The sequence below is a fragment of the Heteronotia binoei genome, chromosome 6, assembly GCF_032191835.1.
Source record: "Heteronotia binoei isolate CCM8104 ecotype False Entrance Well chromosome 6, APGP_CSIRO_Hbin_v1, whole genome shotgun sequence".
NCBI lineage: Eukaryota > Metazoa > Chordata > Lepidosauria > Squamata > Gekkonidae > Heteronotia > Heteronotia binoei.
The window spans coordinates 147506236-147529088 of NC_083228.1; the positions used below are offsets into that span (position 1 = coordinate 147506236).

Consider the following 22853-nt stretch of genomic DNA (forward strand, 5'->3'; position numbering starts at 1 on the left):
TGTAATCGTTACATAGATATACATCACCTTGGATGCAGTCATAATGCTGAACTGCTTTAATGGTTTGATGTTTGACACTTTAGAGACACTACTGGGGTGGAAAGATGGCCTAGAAAGGTTTGAGACAAATAGGCGGATGAATAAAGTAGGAGTCCAACAAAGTTTTATGCATAATGTAAGCTTTCGTGTGCACGCAGACTTCATGGAATGGCGTAACGTGAGCAGAGCTACTTATAGCTGGTAGGCAGTGGCTGAGAATGCAAAGTGGTATAGTGAAATTAACAAACTGAAAGAACATTTGGTCTGGATAGCATTTGCACGGGAAACCTCTCTCTCTCTCGGCTTGACGTCGCGAACGAAGATTTAAGAAAGGTGCAGTAGTCAACGTCTGTTGCAGGCTCGCTGGTGGCTGACAAGACCAATGCGGGACAGGCAGGTCCGGCCACAGTGGCTGCAGGGAAAAGTCTGATTTGGGGTTGGTGCTGTATACCCTTCAGGCCTGCGCAGAGGAATTTTTAGGTGAAGCGCAGTGTGCGCAGTACTGGCTCCACCCTTTCACCATGGGGTCATCTGCCATGGCCCAGTAAGCCGGGACGCCAGCAGCGAGTCCTCCAGGTGGTAGATGTTACATTAACGAGCTCTGTCTGCCCGGGCTTGATGTTAAGAGTTTTCCTTCTCTTGGCTGGCGAGGTTGGTGAGCCCAGCCTGCCGATCCGGTTACACCGCCGGACATTCGGTCACACCATAACGTGGCAAACTCTGTGAAAATGGGGGGGACCAGCGAGAAGGTGTTGCCACGGATGCAGTAATGTAGGAGAGGCCATTGCAATGACCATCTGCCAGGCATAGCCAGACAGTGACCATGCAGCGTTCACTACACCAGGAAATGAGAGGCGATGTACTGCGCATGCACTTTCCCTGGGGGGGCAGGACACCCAGAGGGAGCCCTGCCCCCCCCCCCGCACGGGAAACCAATAAATGGTAACATGTCAGAATGGGAGAATGAGGTAACAAATGTCTGTTAATCATTTTATTGCTAATAAGTCTGGGTTAAAATGAGGGTGATCCGTCATCTTGGCTTCAGAGTTGCCTGCAGATCGTTAACATGTAGCACACATATAAACAACATTCTGATTTGCAATTAGAAAAAAAAGAATACATTAAAATATAGTGGAAGGTGGGTTTAGTATATGCAATGAGATAAACAGCTCTGCTCGCTGTACCCCGTTCCATTGTCTGATGAAGTCTGCATGCGTACGAAAGCTTACATTCTGAATAAAACTTCATTGGTGTTAAAAGAGCTCCTGGACGCCTACTTTGTTCTACTGCTTCAGACCAACACAGCGGCCCACCTGGATCTATCTAGACCAGGGGTGGGGAACTTCCGTCTCGAGGGCCGTATATTTTCCCCAACTGAATTGATTTTGAGGGAAGACCAATGTACAGTGCAACACTGAGTTCTGGGGCACCCTGAAACAACGTTTTATTCTGGGTACAAAAAGCTTAAAGGTCATTCAAAGAGTTTCCAGGGCTACTGTGGATTTGAACCCAGATCTACCCGGTCGTCTTAACTCAACATTCTGGCTCTTGAAATTAACTGACCACATCATAAATGAACAGGGGCAAAATGGGTTGGATTAATTCATGAAGTTCAGTCATGGCCCAAGGTGTGAGTCTCAAGCACCTGAAGGAGAATTTTTAAAGAACTTTATACACAATTGAAAAAAGACATGCAACACCAAACTGACATACTTAATGAAGCCCAACACATTAAAAAAAATCCACAGAGCACTAAAAGGACAAAGTCAAATTTACCTGAAACGTATAATAATCTCTTTAATGAGCTCTGACTTTTCGTTAGCAGAGTTTTCTGATTCGTAAAGAAACACTTAATCTACTGTTGCCAAGATCCTGGAGGGGAAAAGTGAGGTATCCCTTTAACAGCATGTGGGATTGTGGTATGAATTTGAGGACTTAAACCTCTTTCCACAATCTGAGCATGTAAAAGATTTCTCCCCGTGTGGATTCTTTGATGCAAGATGGCCACTCCGACTTAATCACTTTTCCACACTCTCAACATTCAAAAAGTTTCTCTCCTCTGTGGGTTCTCTGATGCAGTTTTAGAGTGCCACTTCGACTGAATCTCTTTCCATACTCTGAACATTCAAAAGGTTTCTCTCCTGTGTGGGTTCTATGATGCAGCTGAAGATGGCCACTCTGACTGAATCTCTTCCCACACTCCAAACATTCAAAAGGTTTCTCCCATGTGTGTTCTCTGATGCAGTTTTAGATTGCCACTGACGCTGAATCTCTTTCCACACTCTGAGCATTCAAAAGGTTTCTCCCTGTGTGAGTTCTTTGATGCCGCTGAAGATGGCCACTCCGACTGAATCTCTTTCCACACTCCAAACATTCAAAAGGTTTCTCCCCTGTGTGGATTCTTAGATGGTGTCGAAGACTGCTACCTTCACTGAATCTCTTTCCACACTCTGAGCATTCAAAAGGTTTCTCCCCTGTATGGGTTCTCTGATGCAGTTGAAGAGTGCCACTCCGACTGAATCTCTTCCTACACTCTGAACATTCAAAAGGTTTCTCCCCTGTGTGGGTTCTCTGATGCAGTTTTAGACTGTCACTGACACTGAATTTCTTCCCACACTCTGAACATTCAAAAGGTTTCTCCCCTGTGTGAGTTCTTTGATGCCGCTGAAGATGGCCACTCCGACTGAATCTCTTTCCACACTCCAAACATTTAAAAGGTTTCTCCCCTGTGTGGATTCTTAGATGGTGTCGAAGACTGCCACATTCACTGAATCTCTTTCCACACTCGGAGCATTCAAAAGGTTTCTCCCCTGTGTGAGTTCTTAGATGGTGGCGAAGACTGCCACATTCACTGAATTTCTTTCCACACTCTGAACATTCAAAAGGTTTCTCCCCTGTGTGTGTTCTTTGATGCAGTTGAAGAGTTGCACTGTGACTAAATCTCTTCCCACAATTTGAACATTCAAAAGGTTTCTCTCCCGTATGGGTTCTATGATGCCGTTGAAGATGGCCACTGTGACTGAATCTCTTCCCACGGTCTAAACATTTGAAAGGTTTCTCCCCTGTGTGGATTCTCTGATGCAGTTGAAGAGTGCCACTCTGACTGAATCTCTTCCCACAATCTGAGCATTCAAAAGGTTTCTTCCCTGTGTGGGTTCTTTGATGCCGTTGAAGATGGCCACTCCGACTGAATCTCTTCGCACATTCTGAACATTCAAAAGGTTTCTCTCCTGTGTGGGTTCTTTGATGCAGCTGAAGATAGCCACTCCAACTGAATCTCTTTCCACACTCTGAACATTCAAAAGGTTTCTCTCCTGTGTGGGTTCGTTGATGCAGCTGAAGATAGCCACTCCAAGTGAATCTCTTCCCACACTCTGAGCATTCAAAACGTTTCTTTCCAGTGTGGGTTCTTTGATGCCGTTGAAGAGTGCCACTCCGACTGAATCTCTTCCCACACTCTGAGCATTCAAAATTATTCTCTCCTGTGTGGATTCTTTGATGTCGTTGAAGATGGCCACTCCGACTGAATCTCTTCCCACACTCTAAACATTCATAAGGTTTCTCTCCTGTGTGGGTTCTTTGATGCCGTTGAAGAGTGGCACTCCGACTGAATCTCTTTCCACACTCTGAGCATTCAAAAGGTTTCTCCCCTGTGTGTGTTCTCTGATGCAGTTTTAGATTGCCACTAACACTGAATCTCTTCCCACACTCTGAGCATTCAAAACGTTTCTTCCCAATGTGGGTTCTTTGATGTAGTTGAAGAGTGCCACTCCGACTGAATCTCTTTCCACACTCTGAACAGTCAAAGGCTTTCTCCCCCGTGTGGGTCCTGTGATGCCGTTTAAGAGTGCCACTGTCACTGAATCTCTTCCCACACTCTGAGCATTCAAAGGGTTTCTCCCCTGTGTGGGTCCTGTGATGCCGTTTAAGACTGCCACTGTCACTGAATCTCTTCCCACACTCTGAGCATTCAAAGGGCTTCTCCCCTGTGTGGGTCCTGTGATGCCGTTTAAGAGTGCCACTGTCACTGAATCTCTTTCCACACTCAAAGCATTCAGAAGGTTTCTTGCCTTTGTGTACTCTTTGGTGCACAAGGAGCTGTGATCTATTTTTGAAGTACTTTCTATACTGATTGGATGTACATGCCTTAATTATTCTCTGCTTTGAAAAATGTACATTAATCCTTTTTTCTTTCCTCTTCTCAAGCTTACAGCTGCCTTCCTTTCTCTTAGGTCTGCTTTGATATCTTTTGTTTTCTTTCAAGTCTTGATCTTGATCTGGCAAGTGCTGGAGAAGTTCCTCACCCTCCTCGTTTCTCTGATCATCCTCTGCAGGAAGAAAGAGAGAGCTCCCATTAACACCTGGGAGGGCAGGTAATGTCCAAAAACTTCTTTGTGACTGATGGCTCTTCAGTATCCTCCAGCTTCCCTGATCTTAACATCCTCCCATCTTTCCCCAGAATGTCTACGGTAGTATTTAAGGATACCTCATCCACTCAAGAGCCATGGCTGAGCTTGTAATGCCAATTAACACCCCAACTCCAGACTCATTTCGGCTGTTAGCCAACACCAGCCTTTCAGCAGAGGACTCTGTTGTCAGATTCTGTGCAGCAGTCCCTCAGTCCACCTCTGTGATGTTATTCAAATAAGGTTTATTTAAATGATGAGCAGGTTCACAGCAATGACTGGTTTTGCTAAAACCGACCCCTTCCGGACAGGCCATATCCTTCTAAATCCCAGTTCCATGAAGGCCTCCCTTCCTGCCTCCTTACCCAGCAGGCTGCATGAGTGTACCAAACCAGATGTTGCTCAGAAGTGAATAAAAAAAACCCCATAGCTACTCCTTGCCTGTTCCCTTGACAGAACTGTGAAGGATACTCACTCTCAGCCTGCTGAGTTGGGAAGGAAATATGTCTTTGGGATCCCCTTGAAAAACTCTCCAGCATTTCTTCAGATGTGAAACCACTGTCTTTCTCCACAAAAGTCTCTCTTATCCTTTCTTCTTGGGGGGGGGGGGTGAAGGGAGGGGGAGAGAGAGAGATCATTCTCTTTTATGTGGATGGGAAGAAATTCAATAGTACAAATTCTACTGGAAGGATGGAAGCACAGTCGAGATCATAGCCTACAATCTCAACTAGTATAAGGGGGACAGAACTGTGAGGCAAAGCACCGAAGTCCCCCTCAAGGGTTAACGTGATTTTTAAGTAGCCTGGTCTGATCTGCAGGTGCTCATGATTTGACTCTCCCTGTCGCTAACATCCTTATTATTTTCAGGGTCAGACTCAAGACTGTGGTAATTGGTAATTGTGAGACCCTTTGTGTATCCCATTGTGTAACTAGGAGGGAGGGGAGATTGGGATGGTGCTGACAGCCTCCTGATAATTCCATCAGGGAGGACCCTTGATTGGGTTATTTGGACCACCTGACTCTGGAGGGGCAGAAAGTATAAAACTAGTAGAGACCAGAGGGAAGTCATGCAAACTTTATGCTCATGCTATTCTAGTATGCTTTGATATTTTCTTGCTTCACTGTGATGAATTTTTTTTGTAGAATACCTTAGGCTACAGATGGCATACTTATGCTGTAAGAAGAAGTACTATCTAATACCAGGTATTTCATGTATAAGACAGAACAGTGAGCTTTTCATGGTTTTCTGTTCCTGAACTGTAGAAATTGCACTGTTTAGTAATGTATTGTTTTCACATCCTTCATCAATCTTTCTATATTTTAAAAAGGGTCTGCCTTACCAGTGTGAACCCACTGAACTGGGTGATGTTCAGGTACCAAGACTGGGGACCCAGGCTTGGGGTCTTGACAAGATAATTTCCAAATCACAGTTAAAGGGAATGTTTGTGATTCTATCGAAGGCAACGCGTGTGTTGTAAATGTTATGAAAAGCGAAATCAGGAACTAGCCCCTTCCAGAGTCTTTCTGAGCATCCCAGTTCTGGGCCAGCCTGAGCTCAGTATGAAGTCCTCAGGGGTGAGGACTCCTCAGGAGAAGGGGAGTCATGCATGGCTGGCCTGAGTCAGCAGAAGCAGGAAAGAGGCTGATGAGCTGCAGGCTAACCAAGACTCACCACCAGCAGCTGATCCAGAGCCACCACCCAGCCCTGATGCAGCAGGTGAGGCTCAAGTGATTAAGAAAGGCTGAGGGACTTGGGAATCTTCAGTCTGAAGAGGAGGAGGTTGAGGGGAGACATGATTGCTCTCTTTAAGTATTTCAAGGGCTGTCACATAGAGGAAGGTGGGGAGCAGTTCCTGTTGCAGCAGAAGAGAGGACTCGTAATAATGGGTTCAAATGAAGGGTAGGAATGTACCTGCTGGATATTAGGGGAAACTTTTTAATGCTAAGAGTTGTTCAACAATAGAATTGGCTACCTAGGGAGGTGGTGAACGCCCCCTCAGTGGCAGTCTTTAAGCAGCGGCTGGACAAAACGTCAGGGATGCTTTAGGCTGATCCTGCATTGAACAAGGGCAGTTGACTGTTTGGCCCCTTCCAGCTCCATAATTCTACAATGGTGAGGGGTCTGGAGACCAAGGCCTATGAGGAAGGCTGAAGGATCTGGCTATGTTTAGTCTAGAGAGGAGATGACTAAGTGATATAATAGCTATTGTCAAGTATGTGAAGGGGTGTCATAGAGGATAGTGAATAATTGTTTTCTGCGGCCCCGGAAGGTAGGACCCAAACCAGTGGGTTGAAATTAAATCAGAAGAGTTTCCACTCAAAATTAGGAAGAACTTCCTGACTGTTAAGAGCAGTTCTACAGTGGAACAGGCTTCCTTGGGAAGTGGTGGGCTCTCCTTGTTTGAAGGTTTTTAAACAGAAGGTAACACAGCCATCTGACAGCAATGCTGGTTCTGTGAACTTGGGCAGATCACGAGGAGGGCAGGAAGGGTTGCATCAGTGGTTGGTTCTCAATAGCTTTCTTGCCCGTCCAGGAAATGTTTGCCGCTCTGGGGTCAGGCAGAATTTTTTTCACCAGGCCACTTTGCCAGCAATTCTGGAGGGCCCCCTCCCATCTTCCGGGGGTGGGGCAGGTGGCAGTGGGGGTGGTGAAGAGGTATATGTGAATTTCCTGCATTGTGCAGGAGGCTGGACTACATGTCCCTGGAGCTTCCTTCCAACTCTATTTTTTAATTTTTTAAAATTTACTTTGGATTTATATCCCACCCTCTCCGCAAGCAGACTCAGGGCAGCTAACAATCAACTAGAAATTAATACTAAAATCATTAAACTTAGACAATATTGAAATCATTTAAAACAACATTGTGGTGCTACTCAGAAGAAATTAGATAGGCGGGAGCAGAACTTTCTTCAGCAGGCAATCTAGTTCTTTCATTGTGACTTTTATCTGACAGTGGTACTTGTTGTGGTCTCCAATTCCTCACAGCTGGTGTTCCTCAGCCTCTGTTGAAGTGGCAGCCCTCTCCCATCCAGACATTATAGGCCAACTGAAATAATTCTGTTTTGCAGGCCCTGCGGAAATGGGAAAGATCCTGCAGGGCCCTTATGGCCTCTGGGCGGGTGTTCCACCTCACCGGCACTACCACCGAGAAGGCCCCGGCCCTTGTAGAGTTCAGTCTGGTCTGGGGATGGAGAGGAGATTTTGAACTCCCGAACACAAAGCTCCCTGGGGAACATATAGGGAAAAGCGGTCCCATACACAAACAGGCCCCCCAACCATATAGGGCTTAAAAGGTCAATACCAGCACCTTGAAAGGGATTCAGAACACGATAGGCAGCCAGTGCAGCTCTTTCAGCAGTGATTTAATGTGCTCCTGTTGAGGGAGCCCCATTAACAACCACGCTGCAGCGTTCTGCACTAGCTGTAATTTCTGGATCAGAGTCAAGGGTAGCCCCATGTCAAGGGCATTACAGTAGTCTATTCTTGAAGTGACCGTGGGCATGGATCACCATTGCTAAGTTGCTATGCTCCAGAAAAGGGGCCAACTGCCGTACCAGCCGCAGATGGAAGAAGGTGGATTTGATAGTGGCTGCTACCTGGGCCTCCATAGTCAGAGAGGACTCCAGCAGCACTCCCGGGCTCTTGACCTTCAGGGCCGGTATCAACGGTACCCCGTCAAAAGCCGGCAAAGGGATCTCCCTTCCCGGGCCACTGCGACTTCATTTGACTCAGCCTGAGCCAAAATATACCAAGGCTTGTAATGCCAGGCCTAGATTGCCTGGGATGCAGATTCTAAGACCAGTCCACCAGGCTCACCTGCACCCTTTGAGTATCTGAGACAGAAGCTTAGATGGGAGCTGCAAGCAAGGAGGCAGAGTGCACGTCTCCTGGCCCACTGCCAGCTCCTTCCTGAGTACAACCTGCAGTCATTGCAGCAGGACTCCCAAGCAGCTGGCTGCTGACAAGGGCTTGTCAGGAAGGGCCTATAAAACCCAGTGCTGGAGCCTGCATGTTGTGGAAGCACCAAGTCATCCTGCTAAACTCTGCAATCACAACTCCTCATCGAGCATTCTCTGTGTGACCTTGGATTGGCTTGGGACTTTGACTTTGTGACTGCCTACCTTGTGGAAGACCCTTGGACCTCCAGGCTACACTCTCTGGCTTTCCCCTTCTGGAAATGACTTCTGGGATAGAACTCTGGACGTTGTGTGAGCACCTAAGTGCATCTGGCTTGCTGGCTTGTGCCTGCTACACAACAGTCGCTCATCCCCACCTTTGCCTCTGGCCAGGACACCTTCTCTGGCTCGGGTGATGGCCACAACACTGGTCTCAGCTGCCCCTTGGCAACTATCTGGAGAGGCCTCATTGCTGTTCAACAGTTTGTTTCATGCATCATCCCATTCACACCTTTGGCACTTGTGGAAGATCCTCCTTACCCAGAGAGATGACGCTCAGATAGTTCTCCCGCATGACTTCCCTGTAGAGAGTCTTCTGGTCTGGATCCAGCAGCTCCCATTCTGCTGCGGTGAAACAGACAGACACCTCCTCAAAGGAAAAGGGGCACTGGAAGAAAAAGCAGATTCCTCATCAGAGATCATGCCAAGCAGAGACTGTAAGCTGGAAGGGAGTAGTCTGGGATGGAACGGGATGTATGTCTTGGCACAGGTCAAGGGAGTGGTATTCAGAGCCTCTCTTACCTGGACCACTGTAGAAACTGCAGGAGCAAAAGCCCCCCTGAGAAAGGAGGGGGGAACCCAGGCTGACCCCTGCTCATCCCCCCTACCTGGACTGGAGGTGAAGCAGCTGTTTCCACACCGCTGGAATGACTCAACAGCATCTCTCCAGTGCCTGTTAGGAAGAGAAAGGAGGAAGGGTGTTTGCTGTGACTTCCTGTCCCATTTACTTGTTTGTTCCTCGCTTCACACACTCCCTTCCGAGGAGTTGGAAACCTTGCCCTGTGTACACTCCACACAACCTTTCACCCTTTTTACTAAATTCTGGGAAAGGCAGAAGTACTCATAAGAGCATAAGAGAAGCCATGTTGGATCGCGCCAACGGCCCATCCAGTCCAACACTCTCTGTGTCACACAAGGGCCAAAAAAACCCCAGGTGCCATCAGGAGGCCAATCAGTGGGGCCAGGACATTAGAAGCCCTCTCACTGTGCCCCACACTCCACACATTCTTTCATCCTTTTTACGAAATTCTGGGAGAGACAGAAGAGAAGCACCCATGAGCCTCAGGGGGTGATAAAAGCTGCCAACATATTCCAGGCTTCTGTGAGACCTGAAATGTGCCCTGTGAACTCTGGAGTTCCAAAGGTCACAGCATCCCTGCTGGATCAGACCAAACACCCAGGAGTCCCCTTCTCCTGCCAGCTGGCAGTGGGCCCTTCAGTCTGGACTGGGGGTGGAAATGACATCAAACGACATGTCTCCATTACATTCAGCCCAAAACACAGACTTCACTTAAGAGCTCCTGGAGAATCTAGGGTAACATCCATGCCAAACTTCACTCCAAGACCCTCCCCGAATCTCCTGGGGTTTGAGGGCACAGCCGGTCATCGCTCCTGCAGCACCCTACTTCCTACAGATTCCCCTATAAGAGAGGACCCACAAGCAAGATTTTCCCATGGCTATTGGGCCCTTAAGAACTGGTTTTCAGTGTTCAGTGCTGCCCCAGAAGGCAGAGGCTCCCTTTATTCACCCAGATGAATAGCTCTGCCCAGGTTTGTCTAACTTTACTTTTCTTTTTTGAGCCACCCTGAGTTCCTCTTATGGAAGGAAGGTGAGACATGAATGTTCTAATGGATCTTAGTTTTTTTGGCCACTGTAAGACAGAGTGTTGGACTGGATGGGCCACTGGCCTGATCCAACATGGCTTCTCTTATGTTCTTATGAGACACAGAGTGTTGGACTGGATGGGCCATTGGCCTGATGCAACAGGGCTTCTCATGTTCTTATGTTCATTAAACATAACTCACTGAAAATGTCAAGACAGTGTGCGTCTGCAATAAAAAAGGCCAACGCCATGCTGGGAATTATTAGGAAGGGAATTGAAAACAAATCAGCCAGTATCATAATGCCCCTGTATAAATCGATGGTGCGGTCTCATTTGGAGTACTGTGTGCAGTTCTGGTCGCCGCACCTCAAAAAGGATATTATAGCATTGGAGAAAGTGCAGAGAAGGGCAACTAGAATGATTAAAGGGCTGGAGCACTTTCCCTATGAAGAAAGGTTGAAACGCTTGGGGCTCTTTAGCTTGGAGAAACGTCGACTGCGGGGTGACATGATAGAGGTTTACAAGATAATGCATGGGATGGAGAAAGTAGAGAAAGAAGTACTTTTCTCCCTTTCTCAGAATACAAGAACTTGTGGACATTCGATGAAATTGCTGAGCAGAAAGGTTAAAATGGATAAAAGGAAGTACTTCTTCACCCAAAGGGTGATTAACATGTGGAATTCACTGCCACAGGAGGTGGCGGCGGCCACAAGTATAGCCACCTTCAAGAGGGGTTTAGATAAAAATATGGAGCACAGGTCCATCAGTGGCTATTAGCCACAGTGTATGTGTGTATATAAATTTTTTTGCCACTGTGTGACACAGAGTGTTGGACTTGATGGGCCGTTGGCCTGATCCAACATGGCTTCTCTTATGTTCTTAAAGGGAGGAATTGCCTGCTATGAATTTGTCTAATCCCCTTCAATAAGAATCACAGTCAGTGGACATTCACTGCTGTGTGTTCTGTGAAGAAGTATTGGATTCTTTTCCAGGCCTGCACTCTCCAACCATCACATTCAGGGGGGCCCCCAAGTGTAAACAGGCAAAAAGAGTCCTTACCACAAGAGAGGGCATCTTGGGCACCCTCCTGGGCCTGCGCCCTCTGCCCTTCCTCCAAGGAACCTCGCTCTGCCTCAGGGAATGGAGCTTCTCTCTCCATAGATGGTCCCCACATCTGAAAGAGCAGCGAGTGAGAAGGGGAAGAGATGGAACGGAGAGGAGACCAAGCAAGGGATCCTGCCCCACTCCCAGACTCTGCACTCTTCCATCAGCAGACCCAGATGTCTGGAAGGAGAAGAAATTCTCTAGCAGAGGAGGCTGCTGAAGGAGGCAGTTAAATCTCCCATTCGAATGATTAACACTTGGGCAAATATCTCTCAGGGAAACTTTAGAATTAGCTCCAATATCCTTGCTTGAATTGGACCCAGCTGGAGGAAACCCCCTCACCTGCTCTGCCTGCCTCTTCTCCTCGGCCTGACTCAGGAGGAAGCCTTCGGCCAAGGCCACCGCCTGGGAACTGGTCTCCGGCCCACATTCCCTGACCCAGCGCTGCATTTCCTGGGGCAGGAGGGCTAGGAACCTCTCCAGGATCACCAGGTCCACCATCTGCTTCTTGGAGTTCCTCTCTGGCTTCAGCCAGTGGCTGCAGAGTCGATGGAGCCGGCTGCAAACCTCTCGGGGCCCATCAGCCTCACGGTACTGGAACTGCCGGAAGTGTTGGCCATGCACCTCTGAGATCTCCGTGACCTGAGAAGGTGTCTCTGGCATGGGTCTTTCCCAGCCTTCACCACCACCCCCAGCTTGGGTGGGAGGGGGGCCTTTGCTTGCTGTCTTGCCAGCTGCAGCTCCTTCTGGGTCCTGCTCTTCCATCTCCCTCCCCTTCTCTTGGGTCACCTCCGACTGGATAGAGATGCCTTTCGTTACTTGAGTGTAAAGAGATACAGAGACAGTCACATGTCACAAGGAAAGCGAATGAGAATTGCCCTGGTAGAAGCATTTACGCAACTTCTGGAATCTGCTGGACTTCCAAAAAATATGGCGATATGACTCCTTTCTTTCTGACATAGATGAATTAAAGATGGATGATGAATTAAGCCAACAAGAGATTGTACTAGACTGGTGGACGAAGTTACAAATCAAATCTAGATTTCCAAAAGTTAAAATGATAGGCTTTGCCAAAGGTCAATCGCCTTTCGATAAGATAGTATTTGGATCAGAAACTAAGCCAATAACTAATTTTATAATTTTCTTTTAAAGTTAAAGATGCAAGATGAGATATTCAAAGATTGCATGAATGTGGGCCCAAAACCTGGGACATAACATAGATTTAGAAGCCTGGGAGAAACTGTGGAAATGTAATATAAAAATGACCAGATCAATGAACTTAAAATATCTGTAAAATGATTTATAGATGGCACTTAACTCCAGACAAATTAGCAAAAATGTACCAAAATATGTCAAATAAGTGTTGGAAATGCAGGAATACAACTGGAACTTTTTACCATGTATGGTGGTTATGTGACAGAACCAAATCTTATTGGAAGATGGTACACAATCTACTACAGAAGATCTTGAAAATACAAATTAGATTTCAACCAGAGTTTTTTAATTAAATATAGTACTGTTTATTTAAGAGTATGTTTAAGATCATAAAGAGGACCAACCCAAAATAAATTCCGCCACAACTACCAGAAGATCATTCCAGACAGACTAAAGTGTTCTTAATATACGTAGTGACTGCAGCCAGAATAATCTATGCCAAATACTGGAAACTACACAAAATACCAAGAAAAGAGGAGTTATTATCTAAGCTTTTAGACTTTGCAGAGATAGACATACTATCTGCCAGACTGAGAGATGCCAATCTCTGTGAAACTAAGAAAATATGGAAACCACTATATAACTGGTTACGTTATAATAAACAAACTTCCAAAATAAGATAATAAGGTAATTTATGATAACTATTGCTGTGTAAAATTATATTCTTGTCTCAGTAGGAGGTTTAAGAGATGTTAATGATTGTATTACTGAATGATAAGATGTATTTGCAGAGAATATTATAATGATACTGATGATGATATGAAATGAACAATGTATAAGTTGAAACACTACAAAATTTTAATTAATGTACCCTAGCCTTTTCCCTTTCCTTCCCCTTCCCTTCCCCATTCCCTTTCACCTGAAAATCTAATAAATCTATTAAAACACCAGAATTGCCCTGGTAGATCAGAATTAAAGTGCTCCCTGTGATTTGGAGACCAGGTTTAATATAATATTGTTAAATGACATACCAAGCTGTTTTAGATATGCCTGCTTTGTTCTTCTGAAAAGTTAACTGTCTCTGTTGGGCTCTTTAAGGATGTAACAAGCTTCATTACATTGGTTCAATCTGTCCAAGGGGCTAATTCTTAAGTTAAACTGGGGCCCCAAAAGGACCAGGGGGACTGGTGACCCCTTAACCATCGTCTGTTTCTCTGCAATAGACCTGAAGGGTTAGGCAAAAGCACGTGTTTCAAAAGCCACGGGGATTCCCCCTTTTCACTTGGTTAGACCTGCAGTAAACATTTTTGGGAAGGCTGAAAACCAGCTCCTCATGGCTCTCAACTAGAAGGAAACTCTCAGTGCAGTTGCAGGACTAGATATCATGATAAATGTAACCACAGGGGCTCAGTGAATTACTCTCAACATTCCACAATTAAGAAAGCTACATTTGCACATCAATCTCCAATTTTGATATATGTATTTGTTTCTCTATGTTCCCCCCCCAGAATTAAATCAAACAAATGTTGAACATGTCAACAAAGTTAATTCTTCCTGTTTAGTCCTTGCATCTATTAAGCGTCTGTATTACGTTGTATGCTGATTTGCTGCTCAGTGGCAAAGGGGTATAACTAGCTGCAAGCCATGGCTCTGGTTTGGGGTTCAAACCAGGCAGGGCCCAGAACAGCCCCTCTCTTCACCTTCCCAAGCCCCCTCCCCCCCGTCCACACAGCAGGGTGGGCATTGACAGGTGACCCATCCAGCCTAAAGTGTCAGAAGGACGAAGGCAGATTGAAGCTTCTGTTAAACAAGGTTGGAATAAAACAATAGAAAGAGGAGAGGAAAATCACCGCTTGGGAGGAGACGATTTTCAGAGCCCGAACAGAGGGACGAGGAGGTCCCGGGAACTGTGAATAGGTGTCTGGAGGCATTTTTGGGATGGATGAAGGCTCACCCACAGACACAATCCCCCTGTTACTGGCTCTTCTCCCTGGTGTTGGTGTTACATGCATTCATTCGCTTTCCCTGGATTTTAATGAATTATTTTGTGTCTATACGTACATCGCTTTGAATGTAGTTTTAATGTTAAAATGTTTTAACAGTTTGATGTTTGCCACCTTGGATTTATATTCCGCCCTCCACTCCGAAGAGTCTCAGAGCGGCTCACAATCTCCTTTCCCTTCCTCCCCCACAACAGACACCCTCTGAGGTAGATGAAGATATTGGATTTATATTCCACCCTCCACTCCGAAGAGTCTCAGAGCGGCTCACAATCTCCTTCCCCTTCCTCCCCCACAACAGACACCCTGTGAGGTAGATGAAGATATTGGATTTATATCCCGCCCTCCACTCCGAAGAGTCTCAGAGCGGGTCACAATCTCTTTTCCCTTCCTCCCCCACAACAGACACCCTGTGAGGTGGGTGGGGCTGGAGAGGGCTCTCACAGCAGCTGCCCTTTCAAGGACAACCTCTGCCAGAGCTCTGGCTGACCCAAGGGCATTCCAGCAGGTGCAAGTGGAGGAGTGGGGAATCCAACCCGGTTCTCCCAGATAAGAGAGCTCTGGCTGACCCAAGGCCATTCCAGCAGCTGCAAGTGGAGGAGTGGGGAATCAAACCCCGTTCTCCCAGAACTCACCCACAGACACAATCCCCCTGTTACTGGCTCTTCTCCCTGGTGCTGGTGTTACGTGCATTCATTCGCTTTCCCCGGATTTTAATGAATTATTTTGTGTCTATACGTACATCGCTTTGAATGCAGTTTTAATGTTAAAATGTTTTAACAGTTTGACGTTTGCCACCTTGGAGACACTATCAGGTTGGAAAGATGGCCTAGAAAGGTTTGAAACAAACAAATGAATAAATAGAGCCAGTTTGGTGTAGTGGTTCAGAAGAAGATATTGGATTTATATCCCGCCCTCCACTCCAAAGTGTCTCAGAGCGGCTCACAGTCTCCTTTCCCTTCCTCCCCCACAACAGACACCCTGTGAGGTGGGTGGGGCTGGAGAGGGCTCTCACAGCAGCTGCCCTTTCAAGGACAACCTCTGCCAGAGTTATGGCTGACCCAAGGCCATACTAGCAGGTGCAAGTGGAGGAGTGGGGAATCAAACCCCGTTCTCCCAGATAAGAGTCCGCGCACTTAACCACTACACCAAACTGGCCTCTTATCTGGGAGAACTGCGTGGACTCTTATCTGGGAGAACCGGGTTTGATTGCCCACTCCTCCACTTACAGCTGCTGGAATGGCCTTGAGTCCAGGGCTGGCTCACCCAATAAGCAAACTAGGCTGTTGTCTAGGGCGCCGAGAGGTAGGGGGCAGCAAATTGGGCTCCCCCCCTCCCCCCCAGTGCCCCAGGCAAGTGCTTAGTTTGCCTCTCCCGCCCCCCACTGCTGCTGCTAGTCCCCTCCGGCCCACCACCACCCCTCCTGGTGCTCTGTTTGCCCACTGCCACCACTATGGCAGTGGTGCGCCCCTCACTCCCTTCCCCCTTAACAAAACTCTTAACAAAACGCGCAGGCTGCGAAGCTGGCAGAGTTTACTTTTAGCTGCAGTGAGCTGGGGGAAGGGAGCGAGCGGAGTACTGTCGCCGTGGCGGGGGCAGGCGAGCAGAGCGCTGCAGTGGGGGGGGGGCGGAATGCTACGCCGGGGGGGGGCGCCTGCCTAGGGCGCTACTCACCCTAGAGCCACCCCTGTTTGGGCCAGTGATAGCTATCTCAGAGTTGTCTTTGAAAGGTCAGCTGCTGTAAGAGCTCTTTCAGCCCCACCCACCTCACACGGTGTCTGTTGTGGGAAGGAAGGGAAAGGAGATTGTAAGTAAGTAAGTAAGTAAATTTTTATTTATACCCCGCCCTCCCTGCCAAGGCAGGCTCAGGGCGGCTTACAGAACATGATACGAAATCATGATATCACAATAACAGATAAAATCAATAACAATATAAATACAAATATAAATTAGTTTTAAAAAGTTAAAACAGTACAGTGGTGCTACAGTCTCTATTTATCCGGCAGCGTAATATTTATTCTGGTTACATCTTAAAGGCTTCTTGGAAGAGGGCAGTTTTGCAGGCCTTGTGGAACTGGTTGAGGTCCCGTAGGGCCCGCACCTCCTCCGGCAGCTGATTCCACCATTGGGGGGCTTTTATAGAGAAGGCCAGCTCCCTGGTCGTTTTAAGTTTGGCCTCCTTAGGCCCAGGGATTTCCAAGAGATTTTGTGAACTGGAGCGCAGTGCTCTCTGGGGAACATATGGAGAGAGGCGGTCCCTAAGGTAGGCAGGTCCTCGGCCATATAGGGCTTTATAGGTGATAACCAGCACCTTGTAACGAACCCGGTATACAATTGGCAGCCAGTGCAGTTCCGGCAGCCTAGGCCACACGTGTTCCCACCAAGGTAGTCCCACTAGCAGCCTGGCTGCTGCGTTCTGCACTAGCTGCAGTTTCCGCGTTCGGTACAAGGGCAGCCCCATGTAGAGGGCATTACAGTAGTCCAATCTCGAGGTGACCGTCGCATGGATCACTGTTGTCAGGTCGCCTTGCTCCAAGAAGGGGGCCAACTGCTTCGCCCGTCTAAGATGAAAAAAGGCGGATTTGGCAGTGGCCGCTATCTAGGCCTCCATTGTCGAGGAGGACTCCAGTAGCACTCCCAAGCTCCTGGCTTCCCGCACTGGTACCAGTGGCATCCTGTCAAAAGCTGGGAGGGGAATCCCCCCTTCCGGGGCGCTGCGGCCTAGGCAAAGGACCTCTGTCTTCGCTGGATTCAATTTCAACCCGCTCAGCTTGATCCAATCAGCAACGGCTTGCAATGCCCGGTCCAGATCTATAGGGGCATTGGGGGCTCGGCCTCCCATCAATAGATAGAGGTGAGTGTCGTCAGCATACTGGTGACAACCCAGCCCATGTCCCCGGGCAATCTGGGCAAGGGGGGGCATAAAGATGTTAAATAGTATTGGAGAGAGAACCGCCCCGAGGCACTCCACAATTAAGTGGGTGCCTCTGAGACAGCTCTCCCCCAATCGCCACCCTTTCTCCCTGATCTTCAAGGAAAGAGGAAAGCCACTGTAAGGCTAACCCCTGAATCCCTGCGTCGGCGAGGCAGCGGGTCAGCAGCTGGTGATCGACCACATCGAACGCCGCCGATAGGTCTAGCAACAGCAATACCGCCACACCGCCTCGATCCAGATTGTAGGCCGTTGTGAGCCTCTGTCCTTGAAAGGGCAGCTGCTGTGAGAGCCCTCTCAGCCCCACCCACCTCACCGGGTGTCTGTTGTGGGGGAGGAAGGGAAAGGAGATTGTGAGCCGTTCTGAGACTCTGAGATTCAGAGGACAGGGCGGGATATAAATCCTATATCTTCTTCTTAAATAGACAGATTCTAATCGTCTCTCCCTCAGCCTTCCTTCTGCTGAACTTTTCATAAATAGATTTTTATTTTGTTTTCAAAAAGGAAAAGGAAAGGTCCCCTGTGCAAGCACCAGTTGTTTCCAACTCTGGGGTGACATTGCTCTCACAACGTTTTCATGGCAGACTTTTTTACGGGGTGGTTTGCCATTGCCTTCCCCAGCCATCTACACTCTCCCCCCAGCAAGCTGGGGACACATTTTACCCACCTTGGAAGGATGGAAGGCTGAGTCAACCTGGTACCGGCTACCTGAACCAGCTTCCACCGGGATCGAACTCAGATCGTGAGCAGAGGGCTGTTTTAGATAAGGATGAAGATTATGATAAATGCGTTCTCGAGGGTTTCCAGCTGCAGGCTGGGAAATACCTGGACATTTTGAGGGTGGAGCCTGGTCTTCAGGGGGGTAGAATGCCGCGGAGTCTGCCTTCCAACCTGGTCTAGGTAGCCTGGAGATCACGTATCCCAGGAGACTCCAGGCCCCACCTGGAGGTTCCAAATCAAAGACACAAGAACAACAGGAGAGACTGAGCAGGAGCCAGCCACGCACAACAAAACCCAGCTCAGGGGACCCCCACCCCTCCACCTCCCAGGCCTGCTCTGCACCCAGGGGAGCTGCAATGCAGGGGGTTCAAGGCACGGAAGAGGCGAGGCGGCAGTGAAACCCCAGCTCTTTATTAGGAGCAGCATGAGGCAGGCTGGAGCACTGGGCCAAGGGGGCCAAGGATCAGGGTTCCCGCTGGCAAGCACGCTATTGGGTCATTCAAGCCAGCAAGGGTCCCGTGATGGGAGCAGGGCAGCAGGGATTCGGATCCCAATGAGCCTGGCAGGAGGACCGCCCATTTCAGTCCTTCCTTGAGTTCACACACCCAACAGGAACCCTCCGGAAGCCGGATTTGGAAGCCAGTTTCTCCAGGGGGGACACTCCAATCCAAGCCTGGGGGGGGGAGTTGCATTTCTGCCTGGGGAGCTTTAGAGATCGCCCCAGGAAAGCTTGGGAATGGGATGCCCCAAAGCAGCAAAGCGGGAGGGGAGAGGGAGTCGGAAAAGGGCCTGCAGAGCAACTTCACCCCTCCTGAAAGGGGGCGGGGTCCCCTTAAAGGCTTCTGGAGGGCAGGACTCAGGGAAAGGGGGTGTCCGTACTCCCTCCTTGCCAGCAGCACCCCGGGTGCTCCAGCCGCGCCTCCATTCCTAGCGGCTACAGCAATTGTCCCCCCCCCCCAGAAGCCGTCGTCGGGGAGGTGGGAGGGCTGCTTCCCAGTCTTGGAAGGAGAGGCTCACTCTGGCTCTGCAGGTTGGAGAAGCCCCGGGGCCTCGCCCGCCGCCTCCTGCTGCTGCTGCCGGGAGCTCTTGGGGGAGGCGGGGGGGGGGGCGTCCTGCCTGCTGCTGGGCCTCTGCCGGGCTCCTCCCCTCTTCTCCCTTGGGTGCTGCAAGACCCCCCCCTTCCCTGGCCGCCTGGCTCCTGCTGGCGCCCGGGGAGAGGCTGCTGCTTTTGCAACCGGCGGGGGGGGGGGGGGCGTGCAGGCGGCTGCTGCTTCTTTCCTTCGGCCCCTCCTGCCCCAACACTGCGGGGCTGCAGGACGGCAGAGGGGACACCTCTTCCCGGCGGGGTCCCGTTGCAAAGGCCAGGCCCGGACATGCACGCCCCCCTCCCCTTCTCTTCCCTCTCCGGGGAGCAGCGCTGGGAAAGGGGCTCCAGCGCCCCCTGGCGCCCCTCCTCTGCTCTCCCGCGGCCGCAGCGCGTCCAAACCCCTCGCTGGTGGGGCTGCACCGCTTCCGGCTGCAGAACAAATTATATATATAATATGTATACACACCTCATGCACCTTTTGTAGGGTGAGTTCAGCGTTCCGACCTTCTGAATCAAACTCTGGAAAAGAAATAGGGTTGCTAATCCCCAGGTGGGGGCAGGGGATCCCCCGGTTTGGAGGCCCTCCCCCCACTTCAGGGTCGTCAGAAAGCGGGGGTGGGGGGAGGGAAATGTCTGCTGGGAACTCTATTATTCCCTAGGGAGATTTATTCCCATAGAAAATAATGGAGGATTGATCCGTGGATATCTGGGGCTCAGGGCGGGGCTGTTTTTTAAGGTAGAGGCACCAAATTTTCAGTATAGCATCTAGTGCCTCTCCCCAAAATACCCCCCAAGTTTCAAAAAGATTGGACCAGGGGGGTCCAATTCTATGAACCCCAAAGAAGGTGCCCCTATCCTTCATTATTTCCTATGGAAGGAAGGCATTGAAAAGGTGTGCCGTCCCTTTAAATGTGATGGCCAGAACTCCCTTTGGAGTTCAATTATGCTTCACAGCCTTGATCTTGGCCCCACCCCTAATGTCTCCTGGCTCCACCCCCAAAGTCTGACTCCACCCCCAAAGTCCCCAGATAGTTCTTAAATTGGACTTGGCAACCCTAGAAAGAAATGCCTTCTTTTTAACCCAGGTTTATGTGCAATAGAATAATCAACAGCCATTTCCCACCTTCTGCCATGTTACTGTTTGATGGTTTCCCACACTCAGGCAACCCAGAACAAAGGTTTTCTGAACTTGTTAATTTTACTATGCTGCTATTGGTTTTCAACTTCGTACCACTTGGCATTCCAAACCCCACCAGCTATATATACCACAGGAATACTGTGTGCAGTTCTGGTCACCGCACCTCAAAAAGGTGTAGCATTGGAAAAAGTGCAGAAAAGGGCAACTAGAATGATTAAAGGTTTGGAACACTTTCCCTATGAAGAAAGGTTAAACGCTTGGGGCTCTTTAGCTTGGAGAAACGTCGACTGCGGGGTGACATGATAGAGGTTTACAAGACTATGCAGGAGATGGAGAAAGTAGAGAAAGAAGTCCTTTTCTCCTTTCTCACAATACAAGAACTCATGGGCATTCAATGAAATTGCTGAGCAGTCGGGTTAGAACGGATAAAAGGAAGTCCTTCTTCACCCAAAGGGTGATTAACATGTGGAATTCACTGCCACAGGAGGTGGCGGCGGCTGCAAGCATAGCCAGCTTCAAGAGGGGATTGGATAAAAATATGGAGCAGAGGTCCATCAGTGGCTATTAGCCACAGTGTGTGTGTGTGTATAAAATTTTGTCCACTGTGTGATACAGAGTGTTGGACTGGATGGGCCATTGGCCTGATCCAACATGGCTTCTCTTATGTTCTTATGTGACTCAGAGTGTTGGACTGGATGGGCCATTGGCCTGATCCAACATGGCTTCTCTTATGTTCTTATGTGACTCAGAGTGTTGGACTGGAGGGGTCATTGGCCTGATCCAACATAGCTTCTCTTATGTTCTTATGTGACTCAGAGTGTTGGACTGGAGGGGTCATTGGCCTGATCCAACATGGCTTCTCTTATGTTACTCAGAGTGTTGGACTGGAGGGGCCATTGGCCTGATCCAACATGGCTTCTCTTATGTTCTTATGTGACTCAGAGTGTTGGACTGGATGGGCCATTGGCCTGATCCAACATGGCTTCTCTTATGTTCTTATGTGACTCAGAGTGTTGGACTGGAGGGGCCACTGGCCTGATCCAACAGGGCTTCTCTTCTGTTCTTATGTGACACAGAGTGTTGGACTGGAGGGGCCACTGGCCTGATCCAACATGGCTTCTCTTATGTTCTTATGTGACTCAGAGTGTTGGACTGGAGGGGCCACTGGCCTGATTCAACAGGGCTTCTCTTCTGTTCTTCTGTGACACAGTGTTGGACTGGATGGGCCACTGGCCTGATCCAACATGGCTTCTCTTATGTTCTTATGTGACTCAGAGTGTTGGACTGGAGGGGCCACTGGCCTGATCCAACAGGGCTTCTCTTCTGTTCTTCTGTGACACAGTGTTGGACTGGATGGGCCATAGGCCTGATCCAACATGGCTTCTCTTATGTTCTTATATGTGGTCCTGCTTCCTGTACCTCATTCCTCTCTGAAGAAGCGTGCATGCACACGAAAGCTTACGTTCTGAATAAAACTGTGTTGGTCTTAAAGGTGCACTGGACTCCTGCTTTGTTCAACTGCTTCAGACCAACGCGGCTGCCCGCCTGGATGTACCTTCCTGCCTTTGGAGGTTTGTTCCAGAAAACGTCATGAAAGCAACGGCTGGTGTTTGCACAGGGGGACCACCTTTACCTTTTGTTTTCTTCCCAGACCACTGGGAGGGGCCTCCTTGCACCCGGATCAGAAGGAAGGGAGGTTTTTCCTATTACAAAGAAGGCGGGGAGGGTTAATCCTTCAAACCCACCTGTGTGTGTGGGGGGGGGGGGAGTCAGCAGCACTCTGGGATGCCCCCTCCAGAATCCTAGGCAGGCAGCCCCACAGCTGTTTCCCCTTGCAGGGCTGCCCAACCTGGGGCAGCTTTTCCTCCCAGCCACCCCCACCCCTTCCCCCATCCAGGCACCCCCCAGTCTGGCTTCCTCCAGCTCTCCTGCAAACAAAGCCAGATCCCACAAGGAGGACGTTGGAGGACTTCAGTCTTTCTCTCCTCCTTGTTGTAGCCACTCTAGGAACTGCAGCACTGCCTTGTCTGCTTTAACCTTTTACTAGCTGCCAGGCGCAGAAGCAAATGAAAGAACTATTCCCACGACGATTTATTTGCAAATGAATGAAAAGATTCAAGGTGTCTTTTAAGTGCCAACCCCGCCAGGAAAATCTGCTCTCCGGTTCCAGGGTATAAAACTTTGCTGGGGTTGCTCTCACACCTGGTCAGCCAACAGAAAGCTAGGAAGCAAACCAAAGGGAGTGAAAGATTAGCCCAGAGAAGAAACGGGGACTGTTCAAGCAGTGGTTTGCTTTTTTAAAAATCTAATCCAATACAAAGGGAGCATAGGGGAAATAAATAAAACTATACATCTAACATACAAAGATCCAGTTTATACCACTGGATGCATACAGGAAACAATTTACAAAAACAGTACATACTATGCTGGGTATTGAGAACTGAGGAATGGCCTACAAATCATTCTATTAAGCAAAAAGAGGCCTTGGTCCG

At 48.9% G+C, this 22853-nt stretch overlaps 1 protein-coding gene across 1 annotated transcript; it reads right to left on the minus strand.

The window, feature by feature from the left end:
• Positions 1 to 1685: 1685 nt before the first annotated feature.
• On the minus strand, positions 1686 to 19404 carry LOC132574501 (zinc finger protein 420-like). Its single transcript, XM_060242859.1, has 8 exons — positions 19154 to 19404; positions 18242 to 18358; positions 11672 to 12147; positions 11285 to 11399; positions 9230 to 9294; positions 8883 to 9009; positions 4921 to 5037; positions 1686 to 4367 (listed from the first exon to the last, which is right to left on the minus strand). The coding sequence occupies exons 3-8, from the start codon at positions 12092 to 12094 to the stop codon at positions 2287 to 2289; spliced, it is 2928 nt and encodes a 975-aa protein (XP_060098842.1). The 5' UTR covers positions 12095 to 12147; positions 18242 to 18358; positions 19154 to 19404; the 3' UTR covers positions 1686 to 2286.
• Between the last annotated feature and the right edge of the window lie 3449 nt (positions 19405 to 22853).